Source organism: Pyrus communis, chromosome 15, assembly GCF_041283825.1.
Source record: "Pyrus communis isolate YQ-2024b chromosome 15, ASM4128382v1, whole genome shotgun sequence".
NCBI lineage: Eukaryota > Viridiplantae > Streptophyta > Magnoliopsida > Rosales > Rosaceae > Pyrus > Pyrus communis.
The window spans coordinates 39,882,695-39,904,213 of NC_142579.1; the positions used below are offsets into that span (position 1 = coordinate 39,882,695).

General features: G+C 37.8%; 4 protein-coding genes across 5 annotated transcripts; 2 read left to right on the top strand and 2 right to left on the bottom strand.

Annotated features, from left to right (window-relative positions):
• Positions 1–3,308, top strand: LOC137717094 (cytochrome P450 711A1). The gene is made up of 5 exons (XM_068456407.2): positions 1–368; positions 982–1,134; positions 1,503–2,286; positions 2,458–2,553; positions 2,703–3,308. Exons 1-5 carry the CDS (start codon positions 148–150, stop codon positions 3,030–3,032), a joined length of 1,584 nt encoding a protein of 527 aa, XP_068312508.1. The 5' UTR covers positions 1–147; the 3' UTR covers positions 3,033–3,308.
• Positions 3,309–7,661: 4,353 nt separating this feature from the next.
• LOC137729077 (cytochrome P450 711A1-like) lies at positions 7,662–10,359 on the top strand. Its single transcript, XM_068467903.2, has 5 exons — positions 7,662–7,900; positions 8,452–8,604; positions 8,793–9,585; positions 9,666–9,761; positions 9,880–10,359. The coding sequence occupies exons 1-5, from the start codon at positions 7,692–7,694 to the stop codon at positions 10,207–10,209; spliced, it is 1,581 nt and encodes a 526-aa protein (XP_068324004.1). The 5' UTR covers positions 7,662–7,691; the 3' UTR covers positions 10,210–10,359.
• Positions 10,360–10,378: 19 nt separating this feature from the next.
• On the bottom strand, positions 10,379–12,986 carry LOC137746701 (protein IQ-DOMAIN 6). The gene is made up of 5 exons (XM_068486712.2): positions 12,545–12,986; positions 12,207–12,452; positions 11,668–11,895; positions 11,421–11,534; positions 10,379–11,299 (listed from the first exon to the last, which is right to left on the bottom strand). The coding sequence occupies exons 1-5, from the start codon at positions 12,608–12,610 to the stop codon at positions 10,604–10,606; spliced, it is 1,350 nt and encodes a 449-aa protein (XP_068342813.1). The 5' UTR covers positions 12,611–12,986; the 3' UTR covers positions 10,379–10,603.
• Positions 12,987–14,716: 1,730 nt separating this feature from the next.
• Positions 14,717–18,602, bottom strand: LOC137746691 (IQ domain-containing protein IQM1-like). 2 transcript variants are annotated; one of them, XM_088686339.1, is made up of 9 exons: positions 18,459–18,602; positions 17,798–18,155; positions 17,558–17,672; positions 17,406–17,471; positions 16,812–16,900; positions 16,578–16,665; positions 16,130–16,360; positions 15,788–15,889; positions 14,717–15,577 (listed from the first exon to the last, which is right to left on the bottom strand). In XM_088686339.1, exons 2-9 carry the CDS (start codon positions 18,100–18,102, stop codon positions 15,137–15,139), a joined length of 1,437 nt encoding a protein of 478 aa, XP_088542465.1. In that variant the 5' UTR covers positions 18,103–18,155; positions 18,459–18,602; the 3' UTR covers positions 14,717–15,136. The 2 variants fall into 2 exon arrangements, with proteins under 2 accessions (XP_088542465.1, XP_068342805.1); XM_068486704.2 differs by lacking the exon at positions 18,459–18,602 and having other exon boundaries at positions 17,798–18,324.
• Positions 18,603–21,519: the final 2,917 nt, after the last annotated feature.

Here is a 21,519-nt window from a genome sequence, read left to right on the forward strand (position 1 = left end):
ACCAACAATTCCACGATTGAAATCATTCATAGGAAGACCCCACAACCCCCTCACTATTTCACCAATCTATTAAACCTAATCCAAAGCTCTGATATTTGATGATGAAGAGCTTGGAAGAAGAGGAGACCCTTCAGAAAATTGGTGGGGATGGAAGTGTTGTTTGCTACCAGTGTTTGGTTGATATCCACAATCTTCACGGGGTTGGCAATATTGGGAGGAATTTTGGGGTACTTGTATGGGCCCTACTGGGGGGTGAGAAGGGTACCTGGCCCACCAACTATCCCCTTGCTAGGACACCTTCCCTTGCTTGCAAAGTATGGTCCTGATGTATTCTCAGTTCTTGCCGAACAGTACGGCCCTATTTTCAGGTCAGTAGCATATTTGTGTGTACAAGCGACTCTCTTATCCGAGACCAAATGTTTAGGTTTTCTAGTTCTAGCTTTCTAGGGGACCGCCGGGGTGGGGCACTCAAACCTCGCATATATATATATGCCAAGCTGGTTCTTGGTTCGGTATATATGGATTAGGACATATGGTTAGGGTAGCAAGCACGCCCCTTGAACACAAGTTCATTTATACCCTCGGTCCATTTTCGTGGATTAGAGTAGTTTAAAATATAATTTTGTATACAAAAAAAATGACAAATTGAGGCCGTAGCTAGTTTAAGGGCTGATTTGGTATTTGATGTGCTTTGAAAAAAAACTGTTTCTGTTGTGCTGTGAGAATAAACTCATTTTTAATGCTTCACGTTTTTAGTTTTTTTTTTCCACCCAAAATTGTGAAAATAAGCTATTTTTAAGTGTTTACTAAACATTTTTTTGAGCTCAGCTTTTTTTTTATACCCAATTTTTATAAAAGCACCTCAGTACCAAACCAGTAGTCTCTTTTAGCATGGTTGAAGGGTGCTAAATAGAGTTTATTCTCATAACAAACTCTGCATTTCGGTAATGGCATTTGGTTTTTGGATTACAATTTGGACAGGTTTCATATGGGCAGGCAACCATTGATAATTGTAGCAGATGCTGAGCTTTGTAGAGAAGTTGGAATAAGGAAATTCAAAGACATTCCGAACAGAAGCATTCCAGCTCCCATCTCAGCCTCCCCTCTTCATCAAAAGGGTCTTTTTTTCACTAGGTATTATTGGAGAAAAACTTGCCTACATCCGTTTTATGAGTTGGATCATGAATATAGCAAATTTGATACTCTTTCATGTAACGGTTGCATGGAAGTCTTTCCGGTTGTTAAGTGAAAGTCTAATTGCACAATCTATCAGTTAAAAGTATTTTATAGCTCGTTTGATAACTATCTTGCTTTTAGTTTTTTGTAAGGAATAGAGGAGAAATACAAGGAAGAAAAATGGGATGAGCAAATGTGGAGGAGGATGCACCTAAATTTATTCAATTAATTATATCGAATACATCAAATTGAACTTACCAAAAACAAAATACTCATCAAAGATGCCCAAAATTAATTGACTCTAATGGAATTTGAGCATCCTGCAGGGATGCAAGATGGTCGACAATGCGAAACACTATATTGTCGGTGTATCAGCCATCACACCTCGCCAGCCTTGTGCCTACCATGCAGTCCTTCATTGAATCTGCAACTGAGAAACTGCACTCCTCCAAAGAAGAAGAGATTACATTTTCTACCCTTTCCCTCGGATTAGCTACTGATATACTAGGGCAAGCTGCATTTGGTGTCAACTTTGGCCTTTCTAATACACATTCGATCGGCAAATCAATCAAAAAGATTGACGGAGAAGACAACGACGATGAAGTCTCGGACTTTATCAACCAACATATTTATTCCACAACGCAGCTTAAGATGGACTTCTCAGGTTCCTTATCTATCATACTCGGTTTACTAGTCCCCATACTCCAGGAGCCATTTCGGCAGATTTTGAAGAGAATTCCGGGCACTATGGACTGTAAAGTTGAGCGTACTAACCGGAAGTTGAGTGGCCGGGTTGACGATATTGTGGCGAAGAGAATGAAAGACCGTGAGCGAGGCTCGAAGGACTTCTTGTCGGTAATTATGAAGGCAATGGAATCAGAGGCGGTTTCGAAGAATTTCTTCACTCCTGACTACATTAGTGCAGTTACTTACGAGCATCTCCTTGCTGGATCAGCCACCACAGCATTCACATTGTCTTCAATTGTCTACTTGGTTGCTGGACATCCAGAAGTCGAAAAAAAGTTGCTGGCAGAGATTGATGGATTTGGACCGTCTGATCAGATGCCAACTGCTCATGATCTTCAACACAAGTTTCCTTACATTGATCAGGCAAGTCTTCTGAATTTTCAATGTTGACATGTGTAAAAACTTTGAAATTTCAAAGGCCTAACCAAATGCTTCTATTTATCTGCTCTTGTTTACTTGTTAATCAATCATCCTCTTTTGGGAAGACCAATTTGCCAATGGATTTTGGTTTATCTGTCGGTTTTTCAAATGCAGGTGATTAAGGAGGCAATGAGGTTTTACATGGTTTCCCCATTAGTTGCGAGAGAAACATCTCGAGACGTCGAAATAGGTGGTTATCTTCTACCAAAGGTCATCTTCCCTTCTTACTTCAACATACCTTAAATTTATAAGCTATCCAATGCAATACAATCTTAGGCTCCAAACGAGTCCTGACTTTTCGTGTGCAAACTCGAAATTTACGGTTTGTATACTCACGGGATTTATTTTTTGATTGGCAGGGGACTTGGGTGTGGTTAGCACTCGGGGTTTTAGCAAAAGATCCAAAGAACTTCCCGGAGCCAGACAAGTTCAGGCCAGAGAGGTTTGATCCAAATTGCCAAGAATTGAAACAAAGGCATCCTTACGCTTTTATACCATTTGGAATCGGACCTCGATCCTGCATTGGTCAGAAATTTGCCCTACAAGAACTAAAGCTCTCGCTGATTCACTTATACCGGAAATATGTGTTCCGGCACTCTCCCGACATGGAGAAACCTCTTGAGCTTGAGTACGGCATTGTTCTCAACTTCAAGAATGGTGTCAAGCTTAGAGTCATAAGGAGGACATGATGATCATGCGCTGATTGAATCAACTGGAGATTGGTTGCATGAAAGGATTATGTGAAATCTTCAGTCCTGTAATGTTCTTGAAATCGATCATAAATTTCTGAGGTGAATTTTTTTAGGTATTTTATGAAAATAATTAATGTGAACATCTCCACTGTAACGGAGTTTTTGAGGGCATCTGATCCTCTCAAGACTAAATTTTAACTCGTATTAAAATATAAACAATAGCTTTGCAGCATGTTAACAACAAAGTTGGTAACATGTTAATTTATTAAGAAATATCATAGTAATATATTTTGTAATATATTTACCGAATATGGTTTAAGTCAAATCCCACTAAATGTGGGGTACTATCTTCTAGCCATTGTTGTAGGGTTAATTAGTTGACCTAGGCTTGTATGTATTGCACTGTATAGTTTGTCAATGCTAATACACGAAAAGCATTCAATCTTGTCACTTGTCATGGCCTTCCAATCTAGCCATTTGAATATTCAACTATTTTAACATGGTATCCAGAGCATGAGGATCCTCGCCGGATCTATTTCTTAGGGATATTAGAGATCACGCAATCGTGTTCGATTATCGTATATCGTGCGATCATAAATCATTTAAAATTTAAAATTTAAAATTCAAATATAAATAGTACTCAACGAAAACTGACCGCACGATATACGATAAACGGACACGATTGCTTATTCCCAAGATCCCTAGGGAATGGATCCGACGAGGATCCTGGTTCCCAGAACATAAGGTCTTGGTGCCCGATAAATTTTTTATTGTGACGGGAATACGGATGGTACACCACGTGTTTTAATGTAAGTGGTGAGAATTTATTTTTTTATTTTTTAAGGTATTAACTTTTTAACACATATATTTTACTATTTGTATAATGACACGTAACATATCACATCATATGTCAATCATATTGAAAAATCTCTTTTGGTGCCCGACTGCCTACTTTTTCAACTTTGATTGTATTCTCAAACATCATGTCAGACACAGTACTTGAAACACCAACCATTTATCAACTCCAGAAGTCCATCGCATATCTCACACAACAATAAATGTCATCGACGGAAAAATTTTCAATCACTGCTGCTGTTCAAAGTCGACCAAACCATTTCTCCTACAATTCCAAGAATCTCCATTGTGAATTTTGTGATAACGACGGAGATACAGTTGACAACTGTAGGACTCGAAAATATCACTACAAATTATGTGATAAAAGGGGCCACACTGAAGACAGATGCAAATTTAAAAATGGAACAATGGTTCCTAATAAAAGGGGAAAGCAAGGCAGCAACCATAGTAACAAATCACACCAGCACGGGTCCCAGCCTTCACCGAACACATTGCACGGACTCTCAGCAGAGCAGCTTCAACGATTGACCCACTTTGTGTCCATAATGAATTTAAATCACACCTCTGGTAATAGAAGTAGGATTATCTTTCCTCCTATCTATATCCCTTTCCCTCTTTTCGTCTCATACATTATTTTTTATCTCATTATCTCTATAAAAAAATTAATATAAAATGTTAATGTGGCTTAACCGTGACCGTTCAAATAGGAAGGAATGAAATGAGAGAGAGATCAGGAGGGGAGAGAATCCTCCTCTTGGTAATAACAATGTTTATGCAAATGCAGTAGGTTTGTCTTCATTTACTGTTGCCTCCGTTAAATATGTATTTACTCAACCTTGGATTTTGGACAGTGGGGCTACCAATTACATCACTTTAGATTCTTCACTTTTCACCGAAACCAAATCTTAACAAATTTTCACCGTTAAATTACCCACAAGCTCTTTGGCTACAATTACTTCCATTAACATCATACCATTCAATTCAGATATTACATTAGACAACGTTCTATGAGTTCCCTCTTCACTTAAATCTCATGTATGCTAGCCAAGTCACTGACTGTCTAAATTGTTGTGCCATTTTGTTTCCCGCTTTCTGTGTCTTGCAGGACTTGGCTACGGGGAAAATAATTGGATCAGGTAAACAACGTGGTGGTCTTTATTACATGTCGCCGTTGCAACGAACACATCTCTCCTGTCAAGTTTCCCATCCCTCAAATTTATGGCATATGCGACTTGGACATCCTTTATCAACTCGTCTCAAATTAGTACTTCCCCCGTTGTCTTCAAATAATGTTTCTTTTGATAATAATTGTACTATTTGTCCCATAGCCAAACCAACCAAACTTCCATTTCCTTTAAGTTCTATATCAACTCATGCACCATTTGATTTGTTACACTGTGATATTTGGGATCCTCATAAAGTTCCTACACATTCAGTGTCTCGTTTTTTTGATGCAACATAAAATTCGAAACTCAATACCTTTTAAAATCGTTTGTTACTTTTGTTGATAACTCAATTTCATGCGAAAATCAAAACAATAAGGGTTGATAATGGGTCTAAATTTTTATCCATGAAAGATTTTTTCCAAAGCAAAGGCATTGAATATCAACACACAAGTGTCTACACTCCACAACAAAATGGAGTTGTCGAACGTAAGCATCGTCACATTCTCACTGTTGCATGTAGCATACGTTTCCAATCTCAGGTACCCCTTTCATTATTTGGCGATTGTGTCTTCATTGTTGTCTATCTCATTAACCGATTACCATCTCCTTTGTTATCCAACAAATCCCCATTTGAGTTGTTATATAACCGTCCGTCCTCTTTTTATTTTTGTAGGAAATTTTCCCAAGGTTTAGTTGACGGTGACAATTAGATCGATATTTCTTTTGTATGAAGGCAGAGTCCAGAACAAAGAATAATTAACAAATTGTAGTTGGTTTCGGTTTTAGAGGGATTAGGTTTTCATGTCCCTCCTACCCCTCTTTTTCTTGTACATTTTTTGTTTCTTTCTAGAAGGGTAAGGTTTATGTCCCCCCTTTTTTTCACACACATATATATATTATCATTTTTCTTGTATTTTTTTTATCTTTTTTTCTTGTATTATGAGAGGTTAGGTTTATGTTCTAACTAAGAGTACCATTTTTTCGATATCAATAAAATTTCTCTCGCACCGTCGAAATTTTCTAAAACATAAAAATAAAAAAATAACAAAAGACATAACAAATAATAGCAATTCCAAATCTCACACTTGTCCCCCTGTGGCAAGAAAACCAGCAGCATGATTTGCCTTCCTGAAGATAACTTGGAATGTATATAAATTTTGAGGGATGTATTTGTTTGCATTGAAAATAATTTAAGTATCAAATATCTTAGTGGATAAAATGTTGAATTTTATTAATGCCGGATTTGAAATTTTCATTCTCCTAAATTATACATAGTTTCAAATCATTTCCCTTCTTCTTAAATTAAAAAATAAAAAATAAATAAATTGAAGACAATATTGAGATAGAAGAATCTGATCATTGCTGGTGTAAGGATTTCAAGACAAATGAGTTATGGACAATAATTTCTGCACTCATAAATTTTTGAATTTTTAGTATATCTGAAACAGTAATGTGATATTACTATTTCACTTAAATTATATCACGTAAAACAAGAGTTTTGTACCATATTTTATGGCGGATCTTTTAAAAAAAATTAAGACATCAACTTTGTCATCTGCCAAACATTCATACACCGAACCAGATGACCAACTTACTCTAATACCATGAAAAAAAAATTAAGTGCTTTTATATTGTTTGGAATTGGGGCCATGGATGCATTAATTGGTGGAAATAATATTCCTTACAAGTAAGAAAACTCTCACTAATTAACATGGAGAACCTCTATTTCTTGATTATGGCATTGTTCTTAAATTACAAAAAATGGTGTCAAGCTTAGATCGTAGAGCTGGCTTTCACTCAATAAAAAAAAAATTAAATAAATAATAATAATAATAATAATAATCTGAAAATTGTGTTCGGCAGCTCACCGCTGTCGTCCTTCGCAATATACCGATGGACAGCCACCGAAAAATTTCAATTTCTTCAGCCACCCAATACCGAATGGCTCGCAAACGGACTTCTTTCCTTCCAAATTTTCATGCTAATATTATACGACTTTCGACGTTTCAATTCTCCACGTTATTCTGGGTGGGAATCTTCAATCCTTTTCGGTTCTTCCATCTCAAACTTTGGGTGGTGGACAATAGACGAAGGATGGTTGCTTATGTCAGTGGAGACGCCTGTCATGTTTTCGGTTTAGTAGGGTGTGGCCCTGTGGGTGAACTTATGAATTTCTGCCGTTGATTACATAGTGGAACTTTTGAGATCACCATCCACCATGAATTTTTTTATGACATGACAGCAACAATGTCTGTGGAGAGAATAAACAAATATTGCTGGTTCTATGAAGACGAATTACAGAGAGGAATCTCAACGCCGCTGGTGGTATTGCGAATAGAGATGCGGAATATCTTCCAACATTGAAAGGAGAAATATTAGTAAAGTCGCTCGTTTACTTAAAAATCACTCGTCACGAGTACACGACAATTGGATTCCCAATTTTCAGGAATGTTATAATTTGTAAAGCACAACAGAAAAAACAATCATCTAGACAGCAACATGGATCAACCAATGACTGCTCAGCAGGTTGCTTCCGGTGAGTAGTGGGACACCCCAAAATATTCCACCACCAGTCTATATATTAAATCCTGAGCTCTGCTCCTTCGAAGAATTAGATTCAATAGACTGAGAGAAAATGATAGGCAGCACTGAACTGTTGTTTACCATCTTCATGGTGTTGATAGTACTGGGAGGACTTTTGGGGTATTTATATGGGCCCTACTGGGGAGTAAGAAGGGTACCTGGCCCTCCAACTATCCCTCTGGTAGGACACATTCCCTTGATGGCAAAGTATGGTCCTGATATATTCTCAGTTCTTGCTAAAGAGTATGGCCCTGTTTTCAGGTTAGTAGCTATTATGCATGTGGATATTTGATTATGCGTAATTTGTCTTCTTTTTTTTCTCCTAATTTTTCTCAAAGAAATTTGACAACAAGCGCGGGACTACGTACATGGTTAGGTCAGTTAACCAGGACAGTGTATTAATTCTCTTGTACCCAAGTTTGAATCTCCACTCTTCATACATTAATAAAGTAATTTAGGATATCGCTTTGTTAAAGAAAAACGATTACTCTGAGACTTCAAATTAGTGCCATTTAGGTCAAGTGATCCACCGTTTTCTGAGTTATCTGCATGCTAGGTGTGAAAGGCAAGCTTAGCAACTGTTTGTGACTTCTTTTGATGTGGACTGTAGATCGTGCAAAAGTTACTCTTGTCACTTCCTTTTTCGCTTCCCCTTTAGTATGGTTGGAATGAAGGATGTTAGTTAAACATTAGATCTCGTGATAAATCAAACGTTTCAGTTATGTAACTTTAATTTAAAATACGCTAAGATAAATCGTCCACACATGCGCATAACACAGCTCTTAAGTTTTTGGTTGCACATATCCTGGCAGGTTTCATATCGGTAGACAACCACTCATAATTGTAGCAGATGCAGAGCTTTGTAGGGAAGTTGGAATAAAGAAATTCAAAGACATTAAAAACAGAAGCATTCCACCTCCCCTTGCAGCTTCCCCTCTTCATCAGAAGGGTCTCTTTTTAACCAGGTATATATTTTATATGTTATATTGGTATAAAGAGGCATAGGATATCTACCGTTTTAAAGTTACCGTAGATGTAGATTAGGTCAATTGATGAGGATATTGTGTCCACCTCTCTTGCACTCAAGTTTGAATCTCTCCTTATGTTGATTAGAGTAACGTAGAATATCTGATGGAATTTGAGCATCCTGCAGGGATGCGAGATGGGTGACGATGCGGAACACTATATTATCAGTGTATCAACCTTCACACTTAGCCAACCTTGTGCCTACAATGCAGTCATTTGTTGAATGTGCAACTGAAAAACTTGGCTCCATGGCGAAAGTAGAAGAAGATATTACATTTTCCGCCATCTCCCTTCGATTGGCCACAGATGTAATAGGACAAGCTGCATTTGGTGTCAACTTTGGCCTTTCTAAACCACAATCCTTCGGCGAATCAGTCGAAAAGATTGATGACAAAGACAATAATGACGATGAAGTCTCAGACTTTATCAACCAACACATATATTCCACAACACAGGTTAAGATGGATTTTTCGGGTTCCTTATCGATCATACTAGGACTACTTGTCCCCATACTTCAGTGGCCATTTTGGCAGATGTTGAAGAGAATTCCTGGCACTATGGACGGGAAAATAGAACATAATAACAGGCATTTGACTAGCCGGCTTGGTGCAGTTGTGGAAAAGAGAATGAAAGACAGCAGACGAGGTTCAAAGGACTTCTTGTCAGTTATACTGAATGCAAGGGAGTCAGGGAGGCTTTCGAAGAATGTTTTCACAACAGATTACATTAGTGCACTTGCTTATGAGCATCTCCTTGCCGGTTCGGCCACCACGGCATTCACTTTGTCTTCAGCTGTCTACTTGGTTGCTGGACATCCAGAAGTAGAAAAAAAGTTGCTGGCAGAGATCGATGGATTTGGACCGCCTGATCAGATGCCAACTGCAAGTGATCTTCAACACAAATTTCCTTATCTTGATCAGGCAAGGCTTCTCAAATTTCAATGTTGCATTTGAGGAATCTTCCTCATTAGTTGGCTTATCTGTTGCTTTTTCGAATGCAGGTTATTAAAGAGGCAATGAGGTTTTACATGGTTTCCCCATTAGTTGCTAGAGAAACATCTCGAGAAGTCGAAATAGGCGGTTATCTTTTACCAAAGGTATTGCTCTACTTCTGCTAGGATCTCTTTGCAGAAATGTCTTTTTGTCTGGACTGAAAGTGGTTTGTATATATTATAAACCTTATGGGATTAGTTCCTTTTTGTTTTTGAGAAGCAGGGGACTTGGGTTTGGTTAGCCCTCGGAGTTTTAGCGAAAGATCAAAAGAACTTCCCAGAGCCAGAAAAGTTCAGGCCAGAGAGGTTTGATCCAAGCTGCAAAGAAGAGAAACAAAGGCATCCTTATGCTTTTATACCGTTTGGACTTGGGCCTCGATCCTGCATCGGTCAGAAATTTGCCATACAAGAAATAAAGCTTGCACTGATTCACTTATACCGGAAGTATGTGTTCCGGCACTCTCCATATATGGAGTCACCTCTGAAGCTTGAGTTTGGCATTGTTCTCAAGTTCAAGAATGGTGTCAAGCTTCAGGTCATAAAGCGGAAATGATGCAAGATGTCCTTCCACGTGCCTGATCAGACCTTACTCATCATTTGCTTAAGAAGGCAACTGAAGATTAGTAACTTTTAACTTATATGAAAATGTATTAGACGTCTTCGCTGTAGATTTTGTGAAATAAATCATCAAGTTGAAGCTAAATTTGCTAGTGATCAATGCATTGCAAGAAAGCTGGCAATGAGTTCAATGACCCATCTCATTCAAAATAAGCAAATATTCGACTCCACATGTTCATAAATTAACTATGTTACAAATGAAGACTGAACTCTTCTATTCCTCGCACACACTTAAATTACACATTCTAAATAGCAGGGAGCAACTAGCTGTTGATCTTCTAAATCAAAATGAACTTAATTCACCTGATTGTATGAACAAGGCGCCCCTTTCACCTCAGTTTCACAGAGTTCTTTTCCAATCGCGTTGGCATGCAAAGCGGCTTAGAGAAGTTGGCTGAAGATAGCTCAGAACCAGCACTACTTTTTGAATCCCCATTAGAGAATACCCCAGACCTCTTGAGAAATTGAAACTCGTCCATGGATTGCCTTTGAGTTCTTTGAGACAGATAACTATGTGGTTTCTGCTTCGCCTTAGTTGACTCAGTCAGGTTCATGTAACTAGGCTTATAGTTGCAGCTGTCATCTGTTCTGTCCGATGCCAATCCGGTGTTCCCAGAAACCGGCGTTGTGGATGTGCACAGTGAAGATGAGGCAGAGCTCTCATCATACCATAATTCTGAACTGGGGCTTGAAGACGAGCGAGTGGCTTGCCCAATGTGAGGAGGCTTTGCAGAAATCCTAGTGGTGACATTGTTCTTCCTGACTTTGACTGAGCATGGTTCTGAAGATTTCGAATGTTGTTTGCCCATGAAAGGGTCTGCTCTACTCTTTGGAGGTGGTGTGATCTCAGAAGAGTCGTCATGTGACTCTTCCATCAGCCTAGTCTCCCACGGCTTCGCTGACATCCAACGCTCTAACCAACTCCATCCCCAACTATTCTTTTCAAATTCATTGTTCTTATTGAGAGAGTACGCTGACGATCTGGTACGAGAATTCGAATTCAAATCTGGGGCTGATTTCCATTGCTGAGAAGAGAAAAAAGAAACACAATCTTGCCCATATCAGTAATGTGAAGAGAAAGGTACTTAATTTAACAGACAAACTACAAGGAGGCTCCCGATGAAGCCAAGTTCTGTGTTTTATTACCTTCTGAGCAAGAGCATAAGCAATTGCTCTCTCCCTCTTGAATGCTCCTTCCTGCCTCATTTGAATCTTTGCTTTAACATCATCTATTGTTCCCTTGCTATCACACCACCCCTCCTGCAATTTTTTTTTCTATCTATTTTCAGTAATTATAACAAAAACATAAGTTCGAAAAAGCCGATTCAAACCAAGAATATTTTCTTCTGTCACTTATCAAATGAAAGCAAAGATCATTAAGAGCTTAAAGTACCTCAGCTTCTTTTAATAGATCAGCCTGGGTGCGGCGTTCATTGATCATGTTCTGCACAGCTTGTCCCTCCATGGACATTCGCACACGACGAGCTCTCACACGAGCCTGAACTCGAACGAGAGCTTGCATGCACCTCAGTGTCACTGCAGCCTGCTTCCTCACTTGTCGGCCTCGAACCAGAGCTTGCAGCCTCACTATTCCTCTCAAGGCCTTCAAAGCCCTTCTCGCCTGCACATAAGTTTGCCCAGAATAAAACAACAACAACAAAAGCTTCAAACTTTCATCAATAGAAGCCAAATCCTTGAAATTAAGCTCAATGGGCAGCTAGGCATGTTATCAAACAGATTAAAGACAGAAGGATTGAGCAACTTCAACACTAACTATCTGCTTATTTCAAAAGCTCTACTAGTCAAAAGCTACAACTTTAACAGAAAAGCACTTTCTGACATCAACAAGTAGGTTGTTCAAATCCAGACACAAAGATCTATGGCCTACGATTCCATCAAATAAAATTGAAAAGTCATTTATTTTTTTCTTACCAAGAATCCTCGGAAAGCAGTTTGGATTCTGATAGCAGCCCATTCCTGCCTCACAACCCTGAAATCCTTCGGCGGAGCTCGAACCACCGCCGCCACCGCGGCATTATACGCATCGGCCCCTCTCGGCGAATCCGACCCCTCCGAACCCGTCCCGTAATTCCCTTTGAAACCCTTCCACGAAGACCCCAAATCCCCTGAAGAACTCCTCCACAGTTTCCACTTCTTGCTCTTCCCACTCACCTTCTCCTATCAAACCCAGATAAAAAAAAGTTCAGAAAGTTCAGAACAAAAAAATAAAAAACAAAAGCTCGAAATTTTGATAAAGATCGAAGCTTTACCGGGTCGTTCTTGTCGGGTTTTTTCATACCGATCAGCGCTTTGACCCATTTTCCAGAAGCACCCATTTGAGCAAAATATTTTGCTTCAGCAGAAACACAAGCAAAAACAGAGGTTTGCAGTGGATTTATGAAACTTTCGAGTGGATTAATGAAACTTCCAGGTGCATTAATGAAACTTCCGGGTGGAATTATCAAACTCAAAGCTTTTGGGACGTGGGTGATTTGCTTTGTTTCGTGGGAGAATGGGGAGGGTTTTGTTTTGTGGGTTTTATTTTTTTGGTTCCAAAAACCACACAGAGCCGTTCGGTATTTGAAATTCAAAACACCACGGGACAAACTGGGAAGAAAATGCGCTCGATTCTCTGGGGTCAGGTGCAGTTTTTACCCCTGTTGTGGGAGAAAATTACGAAGTTGCACCCCCACTAGGGCCTCTGCTTTCTCTGGGGAAATATGATCGGTGGCCACGACGGCACGACTCAGATGGTTAATTGTGTTGTTGGGACAACCTGTGGCTAATGAGATTGGGCCACGTGGGAAGTGGGCCCATGTGCTGATGAATTATATTTGGTTTTGTGGTTTTCACCAACCAACTTATTAATCCAAGAACTAAAAATGGACGAGCAAAGTGAAGTTTGAATGATTTACTACTAAAAATAGAGAATAGAGCTTTGCTGGCGTCATTTGAGTTCTTTGCAAGTTTGAGGGGGTGGTTTCAAAAAATGATTTTAGAAATATTATCCCAGACTCCTAATTATTTGTTACCAATAATTCGAATTCAAAATAACATATAGTCGTGAACGATTGTTTGATTTTATGGCATTTGATTGGGCACATTGCTTGTCTTTGAAAATGATTTGAATTAAAAAAATGACATGTCACAGTACGTTTTGGCTGCATCAGAAGCTAAAGTCATCATATGAAATGACTTGGCTTTGAAGCTTGAAATCATAAGATGTAGGGAGGGGTATTTGGTTTACTAACTCTATTAAAATGTATAATGTTGATTATGTTGAAGTATTTAGATTAACCATTAAAAAAAAAGGCTTTTTTAGCTATGAAAAAACTCATTTATCCTTGAGAAATGCTAAGGGGCGTCTTTCAAAAGTGAAATTCTTTATTAACTATTTGACATCCCACTGTCTAACGTTAATTTTTTTTATGAACTATATGACATATCATAATTTAACGTCAATTATCATACCAACATTATAAAATATTGTACAAAAACATGAGACGTTGCTCAGACGCAATACCAAACAGATCGCAATTGTTATTGATGGCCATCAACCGTTTATGAAACTCGGCAAGTGCAGTGAAGAGCATTCGGGAAAGAAAGAAGCATTAGTTTAGAGAAAGAGTAATATTAGAGAAGCTAAATTTGTAAACTAAATGATACGTCACCAATAGTTAATATGGACGCATATTGACGTTTAAATAATAATACAATTATCAACTTACACGTAATTTAGTTGATAAAATTAATTTTTCCTAGCATTACTATTAAAGAAAAGTGCTTTTTGATATTCATTTGACTGTTCAACTTCGATTTCGAGATTACCAAACAAATACCAACCGAACCTGACCGGGCCGGACCGGACCATTTATGTTTTTGTCAGAGGTTGACATCGATGTTCGACACCTTTGTCTCTGCTTCCTTCCTACCAAGATTTCGCATTTCCAAATCTTTTCCTAATTTTCTGAATAAATTAATCAACTTTCAGGAAAAAGGTTCTTTCTTGTTCTTCAACAAGAAATTCCACATTGGATTCCTTCTTTTCTGTTTTAAATTTTTTAAACAATTCCTTCTTATTTTTTGGGAATTAATTTCTGATTTTTGTGTTTTGGAATAAATACATGGAGATGGAGTTAGTATGATCATCTACCTAATTTTTTGTCTTCTGTGTCCAAATAAATAAGCGGGTAGCTGAGTTTGTCATTGAATCATCATGTCTTCTGCATAAAACTCAGAGAAAGAGAGATGAGGAATCTGTTTTCACAATATTCATAAATATATAATGACAGGAAACATCGTTATCACGTGACAATATTGATTTCTAATGTCAAAATGAAGTGTTGTATCGATTTACTATATCTATTTGTCATAATATAAGTAAACATGATATATTCTTAAGTGTTTCTTTGTTTATATTATGACACACGTGTATCGGCTCGTGTTTCGGATACTAAAAAATCTCTCTTTAAGGACAACAAATGTAGACAAGTGAGTATAGTTACAGCTGCTTCTACATAACACCACCTTAGTGAAAAAGAAAAAAAAAAGCCTAGTGATATTGGGATTCAAAATGCATAAAAGAAAAAACAATGAAAGAATAACAAACTTAGGTTCATGTGGGAATTGGGATAGGAATTCAAAATGCGATATTGGTCTCGAATGTCACCGTAGCATCTGATTCACCAACTTTTTTTCCTAAGCCGTAGTCTCAGCCAAATTCAACTTGTAGACGAGACGGATAGTTACGTGTTTAAGGTCGAACTTCATGCCATATGATCGGTACATACGCGAGTATGAAGTTATTTGACTCGAGAAATTTTTTTGAGCAACTGATTGTATACAACCGATTACACCTTAACTCACATGGCGGAATTAGCGCGAACCAATACCGTCGGGATAGGGAGTCCCATGTAGGCAAGTCTAGGAGAGACCCGGATCTTGGGGCTTGGTCTCGGTGAAGGGATTGGAGCACAGCTTCCACGCCGGCTCAGTGTGACTTTTGGTGAAAGGTTGACTTGTTCAAGTGCTTTGAACTGTAGGTTCACTGGATAGTCCTTCACACACCCAATACGTGCCCCAAGCCCACTTGCCCACTTGCAAGACAAACGCCTGGACAGGTCAAATACTGGTCCTTCTGCATTGGCTATGTTGGGTCCCACACTCTCGTGTTGATGATCTGTGGGAATGGAGCCATTGGAGCCGTTGATTTTAGGCCCATCAGGATTGTCAGCATTAATCTCTGGACTGGATTCCTCATAAGGAACTTTGAATGATGCTTTGTCATCATCGGTTGCACACATCTTTAAAATACCACAAGAAGGAAAAGAGGGAACAAATTAGCCATTTTTGTATAGGAAATTCTTCCTGCATGACGTCATGAGTATTTTTTAGAACGTATCGACAACATTATCGTTATGTTTTGTTGGCGACAAAGACACTTACACTTTATCAATATCATATTTATCAATTTGTTCTATAATAAAGAATGAATGTCGATTCGGTATTTTTACCTTGACGGTTGTTAAGTCCACTTGGTGCTCCTTCAGGAAGATAATGAATTCCTTGAAATTGTCCTCAGTTGGGAGGTAGTGACCACTGTATGGCCAAATAGCCTTGAACAAGTTAAAAGACAAGCAGATATTAGCTCAGTGTCGAACATTATATTTTAAAGGAATTAAAGAGTCGAATGATAATTATTTTAGTTTTATAAATATAAAATAAAAATTGAAAACCAAATTTTAAAAACTTAACTTTTCGTTTTGATTTTGAGGTTTTAATTTTTTTGTTGAAAACAATACCAAACAAGGTATCAAACTAAACAAAATAGTTATCAAACGATCATAAATATGTACCTCAAGAACCCCATTGTGAGCGACTAATCTACCTGCTGCAGTTGTGGCCCCTCCAGAAAGAAAGCTTGAGTGCTGAAAAGTTCCTTTCTTCTTTTGCCCTACATATAACGCTCTTGATGTGCTGAGAACAAAAATCCACTTTGACCCTTCAACTGTGTCAACAAGCATTCCGCTTTGCCTGTGCACAAGCTTTCCATTCTCCACGATCACTTCATATGCCACCCTTTCTTTCTGCGATACAAAATAAATAAATAAAAACGCCGCTGACGAATTTTGTTGGTGTACTGATTGTATGGATATATTTTGCTATTGACAAGATATTTGTCAATTATCGACACGATATTGACAATCCGTTCTTTTTTAAAGAACAGACGTCGTGTTCAAAGAAGAACTAATGCTTTAATTTGTAGTAATCACAGTATATGAGTATGCAAATGTAAGTCCTTACAGGCCCAAGATATTGGATGCACTGCCGTTGCAAAGGACTTCTTGGGCACTTGTTGAGGTTGGTGTCTTTGCCATCACCAACATCCAGCCTTCATGTCGCAGGGGAGGAGGTAAAAAGAAACGGTTAGTCGGATAGAGTTAGTGGTAAATGACTAAATGGTGGTAAAAGTAAAAGGTGATCTTATATAAAACTGTGTCATGGGAAAAAGGTTTTCCTCAGATGAGGCAAACTTACCAGTAGAAGAAAGGTTGGGTGCTCTTGCTATTAGACCACACATCGTGGTAAAACTGCAGATTGTGTCCGTACCGATGGCGGGGATCAATCTGAGAAAAGAATGAAGCATGGTGAGTTCATTGATTTTTAGTTTCTCAATTCTTCGACGAAAAATCCATCACGGTTAGCCTGAGTGTGATCGGATAAATGAGAGGAAATGAGTTTGGAGTATTAGGTCAAACGTTCGATTCCCTTTTCAAACGTAACCAAAAAAAAAAAAAAAAAAATATTTTCCAATGAATGACTATTATGTCCCACACAACAGACCCGTGATCCCGGTCATGTGTGTCGGTAGCCACCTGCTTCTAGCCACCTGCTTCCTACCCAATATCTTATGTATCTCATTTACACTGTGCAATGTACGCATGTTTGCTTAAGTTAGGGGTGGGCACCAAACCGGCCGAATTGCATGAATAACCGGTTGATTCAAATCGTATTGGGCGGTTTGGTTTGGTTTTGATGGTAAAAAAGTCAACAGCCTGACTATTATAAGTTTGGATTCTTGGAACAGTGCTGATGAACAAAGTTGAATGAGAAGTAGATAGATAGGCTCACAGCTTCAAGCCAGTGCTGCAGAGCTAGTTTCTGAGCCCTTTCGTCCTTGCACAAACCCTTCCCTACCTACAAACATTTTCTGTTAATTTTTATTTCTCCATAAAACACATTTCATCAGTAATCTGATTCATATATATCACCAAAATTTGTACCTTGGCAGCCCTTGTCCTAGCCCTTGACCACCGCGATTCGGCACTTTCGTGTTTCTCAATGTTGTAGAAGGAAACTGAGCTTCGGTTCAGAGCTGCAAAATCCAAAGCCTGCCACCTTCAAAAATTAAACAAACACATGAAAGAAGAAAAAGAAGATTGATTGGAGCACCAAGCAACAAAAGTGTAACAAAAGAAAAAATACAACACAGTATATTAAGGTATAGTGGTAGAGTTGCGAACCATAGTTCCTCAACCAAAACAGCACAATCTGCAAGGTTTCTTCTAGTCCTGTAACTCTTGTACACTTTCTGGACCTTGGTTGCCGCGGCATCGAGCTCGCTCGGCAGCGGAGTGGAGTCAGTAGACAACGTAACGGGTTCAGGAAGCAAAATAGTAGGTTTCTTTATCTTCAATGTCTCATGATTGCTACCCTTTGAATGATGAGATGCTTCAAGTTTTGATTGTGTAAATTCCCAATAATTGAAGCTTATTGACCTTTCTAACCCTTTTCCCAAGTCTTCTAGCTCCCCTTGTTTGGTGCCCATTTGAACCAAAAAACTTGTGGTTAATATTAGTATCTCATTCCACGCTGATAAGACTAGAGAAAGAGAGAGAACCATCAATTTTAATACTCAAAAGTTATTGAACCTGCACAAAAACCCAACTGGAAAAAGCACTTAAATAGAAAGCATGCATATCCAAAATTGGAAGCGCAACCCCAATCAAGCATAATGAAAAGGGAAGTGATTTTCGCTTTCTATTTTCTCCCTCCGTTTCTTTTATGAAATGAGCAAATAAAAGAAAATTAAGAGACAGAAACAAGGGGAGAGATACAGAAGCAGGAAGCGGAAGTGCGAAAAATGAAATACAGGAAGATACTCAAGACGAAGCTGTTTCTTACATGCAAACCCAAAAACCAAAGGCCGTCCAGAAATCAGAAGCTAGCCCACTTCCTCTTACTCTCTGCTTATATATACTAAGCAGAGCCGCTTGCTGCATAACTGTTTTGAAATATCAAAGTTGGTTGTATTTGCAAGGAGGCTTCAAACAGAAAGATTGTACAAGAACATATATTATAGAAAGATGGGGTTGCACGTGGTTGATAATGTTTCCACTAGTAGACTGTACTATTTTATCAGGATATTTTCACCTTTGGGTTTTTAATTCCCAGAATGTTCAGCGTAATCATATTAGTTAAAATAAATAGGCTTTATTCTATACACTCGAGTTTAAATATCTCGCATTAGTTTAATATAAAAAAAACTAGTATACTCCTCCTTTCTAGCTATCTCAAGAAAGACAACCGGGCCAAGCCAATAAACAACGGTGGTAGAAATATTCTTGAAAAAGTTAAAACAATTCTTGGTTTGTCATGAAATCTGCGGCTGCTTTTGATTAAATCTTTTCTCGTTATTGTGTTTTCAATGACGGAGGTGTCACTTTCCATGATGGTTAGATTAAATCCTTTATCTATATATGGGTAATACACATACGTATACTATATTTGGGTCCATCCACAAAAACAAGGGCCTCTATGCATTTCATTTACTAGTTAGCTTGAGAAATACGCATTAGTAGAATCGATTACAAATTTTGTAAACAAATATTGACAAAAAGATATTAAACTAAAGTTTTCATACGTATTATTTTCTGTCTAACGTTTCTTAATTGTTAAACCATTTGTATATATTTCCTTGCGGCTACTAGCTTTTTGTCAAGAAAACAACTTCCATTTACAGGTCTTCGAGTATTCTTTTGAGAAAAAAGACATGTCTTTCATGAAGGGAGCAAATAGAAGATTCAAAATAAAATAAAGAACATGACCTCCCAATCAAGACTAATATTCTCCCTCCTATTCTTATTTCTTTCCCTTCCCTTCTCTCACATTATATTTTTTCGTTTTATTATCTCTATATAAAAATTAATATAAAATATTGACGTGGTTTAATCGTAACCGTTCAAATAGGAAGGAATGAAAGATGTGAGAAATTAGGAGGGAAGAAAATCCTCTTTTCCCAATAAAGATCAAAACTACACAGTAACAATTTCAGATACAACAAAAAACTCAAAGAGACGAAGAATTAAAAATCAATAATTTTGCAGTGTAGTACTGCAAAATCATAATCCCAATCTCAACGTCTTGGAGCGAGACCAAATAATTAAAACTAAGGCAAATTGGATGAGCACGGTTGTCATTTCTGTGACCACACATGTTTCCGTTAAAGAAAAAGAAAAGGGACTTGGATTTAGCTCATTCTCTGCTGTTTACATGCCCTGTAGATATGAATGTTTTGGCGTTTCTTTGCAGTCAAGCCAACCACCCGCCTTTATAAAAGTTGTTGGTCCTTTATATAGTATGAACAATTCTATTTTTAGTACGAACAATTCGACACCTCGATCATCAAAGAAGAAATTTTTCAGGATATATAAGAGAGACTCTTTACCAATCATAAGCTAAGGAGATGCCATTGATATTGTACATTGAATGGATACGAGATTTAGGGGTGTCAAATGAAATGAAAGAAGTTGATGTTTCATTATAAAATTAATTGACAATATAAAAAGTAAATTAACTTAATAATAAGCCCATGTAAGATTCATTTTTTCATCAATATAAGATTTATTCTCAATGTCAAAGAATTGGATTGGAAGACATTTTTGTAATCCGAAGCAGTTCTATCCACAAACTCATTTTTTCTTTTACCACACTAGTTAATTTATGTTATTTAATCTTCTTCAATTTTGTTAATCTGACAATTAAAAATTAAGAAGGATGTGTGAGAGATAAAAAGAAGTATGTGGTAAGGTTCTAAAAGGCGATAGGCTCTAGTCAGACGGCGGGTTGGGGTCTAGCGTCTAGGTAGCTAATCGAGGCTTAGGCAGGGCCTAGGTATATTTAAGTAAATCTATTATATGCCATATAAATAAGTCACTTATACTTAAAGAATACATAATTTTATTGTGATACATAAACTGTAAAATAGAATGACATATAGATTATAAAGTATTAGAATATAATGAAAACATAAGGAACAAGGCTATAAGATGTGTTCATCTAAATATTTAATAATTATCTTACAATTTATTAAAATAAATAAAATGAAAAAAATGAAGGTTATTTATTTTCTGTCTAAGTGAGAGTCGCAACCTATGTGGATGCCTAAACGGGATTTGGATGGGCTAAACGAGCACCTAGATGGTTCTTTTTTAAAAATTTTTAAACATCTAAGAATTAATCCGATCAGTGACTAGTCGCTTAATGCATAGACGCAGCCTAAGCAACACTAGACGGAATCTAGGCTACACTAGACGAAAATGTTTAGTACAACGGTATACGGGGAGCAACGCCCTGAGTCCATTGTGATCCTGCAGTGCAAGAGGAGAGCTTGCCAGAGTCGTGAATAGCTGTCGGTACAGTATAAAGGCCTAGGCCTTTAGCCCCATGAAGTGGAGGAATTTTTCAGAGTGCCGGGTACACCAAAAAATTTTGGTGTACCCTCACTCATAATGGTGGACCCTACCTCACTTATTTTTTAATAAAAAAATAAAATCAAATTTTTATGAGTGAGGGTACACCAAAATTTTTTGGTGTACCCGGCACTCCTAAAAATTTTTCCATGAAGTGATTGGCATATGCCACAGCAAGCGGATAACTCTCCCGTAGTGTATGACTTTCTGCCCTTACTGTATGACTTTATGTCAATTTGTGGCTCGAACCTCAATTTGGTTTAGAGTCGTCTCAAATTTTTAAAGCTTTACAACCTGTCAAATTAATCACATTCTATGTTAGGACAAAACGAACTCTCACATATTTGACATTAGAGAATAAATGGATCATTTTTAAAAAACATTAGGAAGGCTCGTAATCAAATTAAAAGTACGAGATGCACATATAATATTAAAGTATTTAGTCCATACGGTGCTCCTACATATTTTTCCCTCAAAAGAATTTCTACTTTATT

Bases quoted from the DNA above. Each gene is read 5' to 3' on its own strand.
- LOC137717094 (XM_068456407.2), top strand. From the start codon at position 148: ATGGAAGTGTTGTTTGCTACCAGTGTTTGGTTGATATCCACAATCTTC. The intron at 1,135-1,502 runs GTATTATTGGAG...AGCATCCTGCAG, and splicing joins AAGGGTCTTTTTTTCACTAG to GGATGCAAGATGGTCGACAA. The intron at 2,554-2,702 runs GTCATCTTCCCT...TTTGATTGGCAG, and splicing joins GTGGTTATCTTCTACCAAAG to GGGACTTGGGTGTGGTTAGC.
- LOC137729077 (XM_068467903.2), top strand. From the start codon at position 7,692: ATGATAGGCAGCACTGAACTGTTGTTTACCATCTTCATGGTGTTGATA. The intron at 7,901-8,451 runs GTTAGTAGCTAT...ATATCCTGGCAG, and splicing joins GAGTATGGCCCTGTTTTCAG to GTTTCATATCGGTAGACAAC. The intron at 9,586-9,665 runs GCAAGGCTTCTC...TTTCGAATGCAG, and splicing joins AATTTCCTTATCTTGATCAG to GTTATTAAAGAGGCAATGAG.
- LOC137746701 (XM_068486712.2), bottom strand. From the start codon at position 12,610: ATGGGTGCTTCTGGAAAATGGGTCAAAGCGCTGATCGGTATGAAAAAA. The intron at 12,453-12,544 runs GTAAAGCTTCGA...TGGGTTTGATAG, and splicing joins AACCCGACAAGAACGACCCG to GAGAAGGTGAGTGGGAAGAG. The intron at 11,300-11,420 runs GTAATAAAACAC...TTCTCTTCTCAG, and splicing joins CTTATGCTCTTGCTCAGAAG to CAATGGAAATCAGCCCCAGA.
- LOC137746691 (XM_068486704.2), bottom strand. From the start codon at position 18,177: ATGGTTCTCTCTCTTTCTCTAGTCTTATCAGCGTGGAATGAGATACTA. The intron at 17,673-17,797 runs GTTCGCAACTCT...TAATTTTTGAAG, and splicing joins GTTTTGGTTGAGGAACTATG to GTGGCAGGCTTTGGATTTTG. The intron at 15,890-16,129 runs GTACATATTTAT...AACTTGTTCAAG, and splicing joins CTCACAATGGGGTTCTTGAG to GCTATTTGGCCATACAGTGG.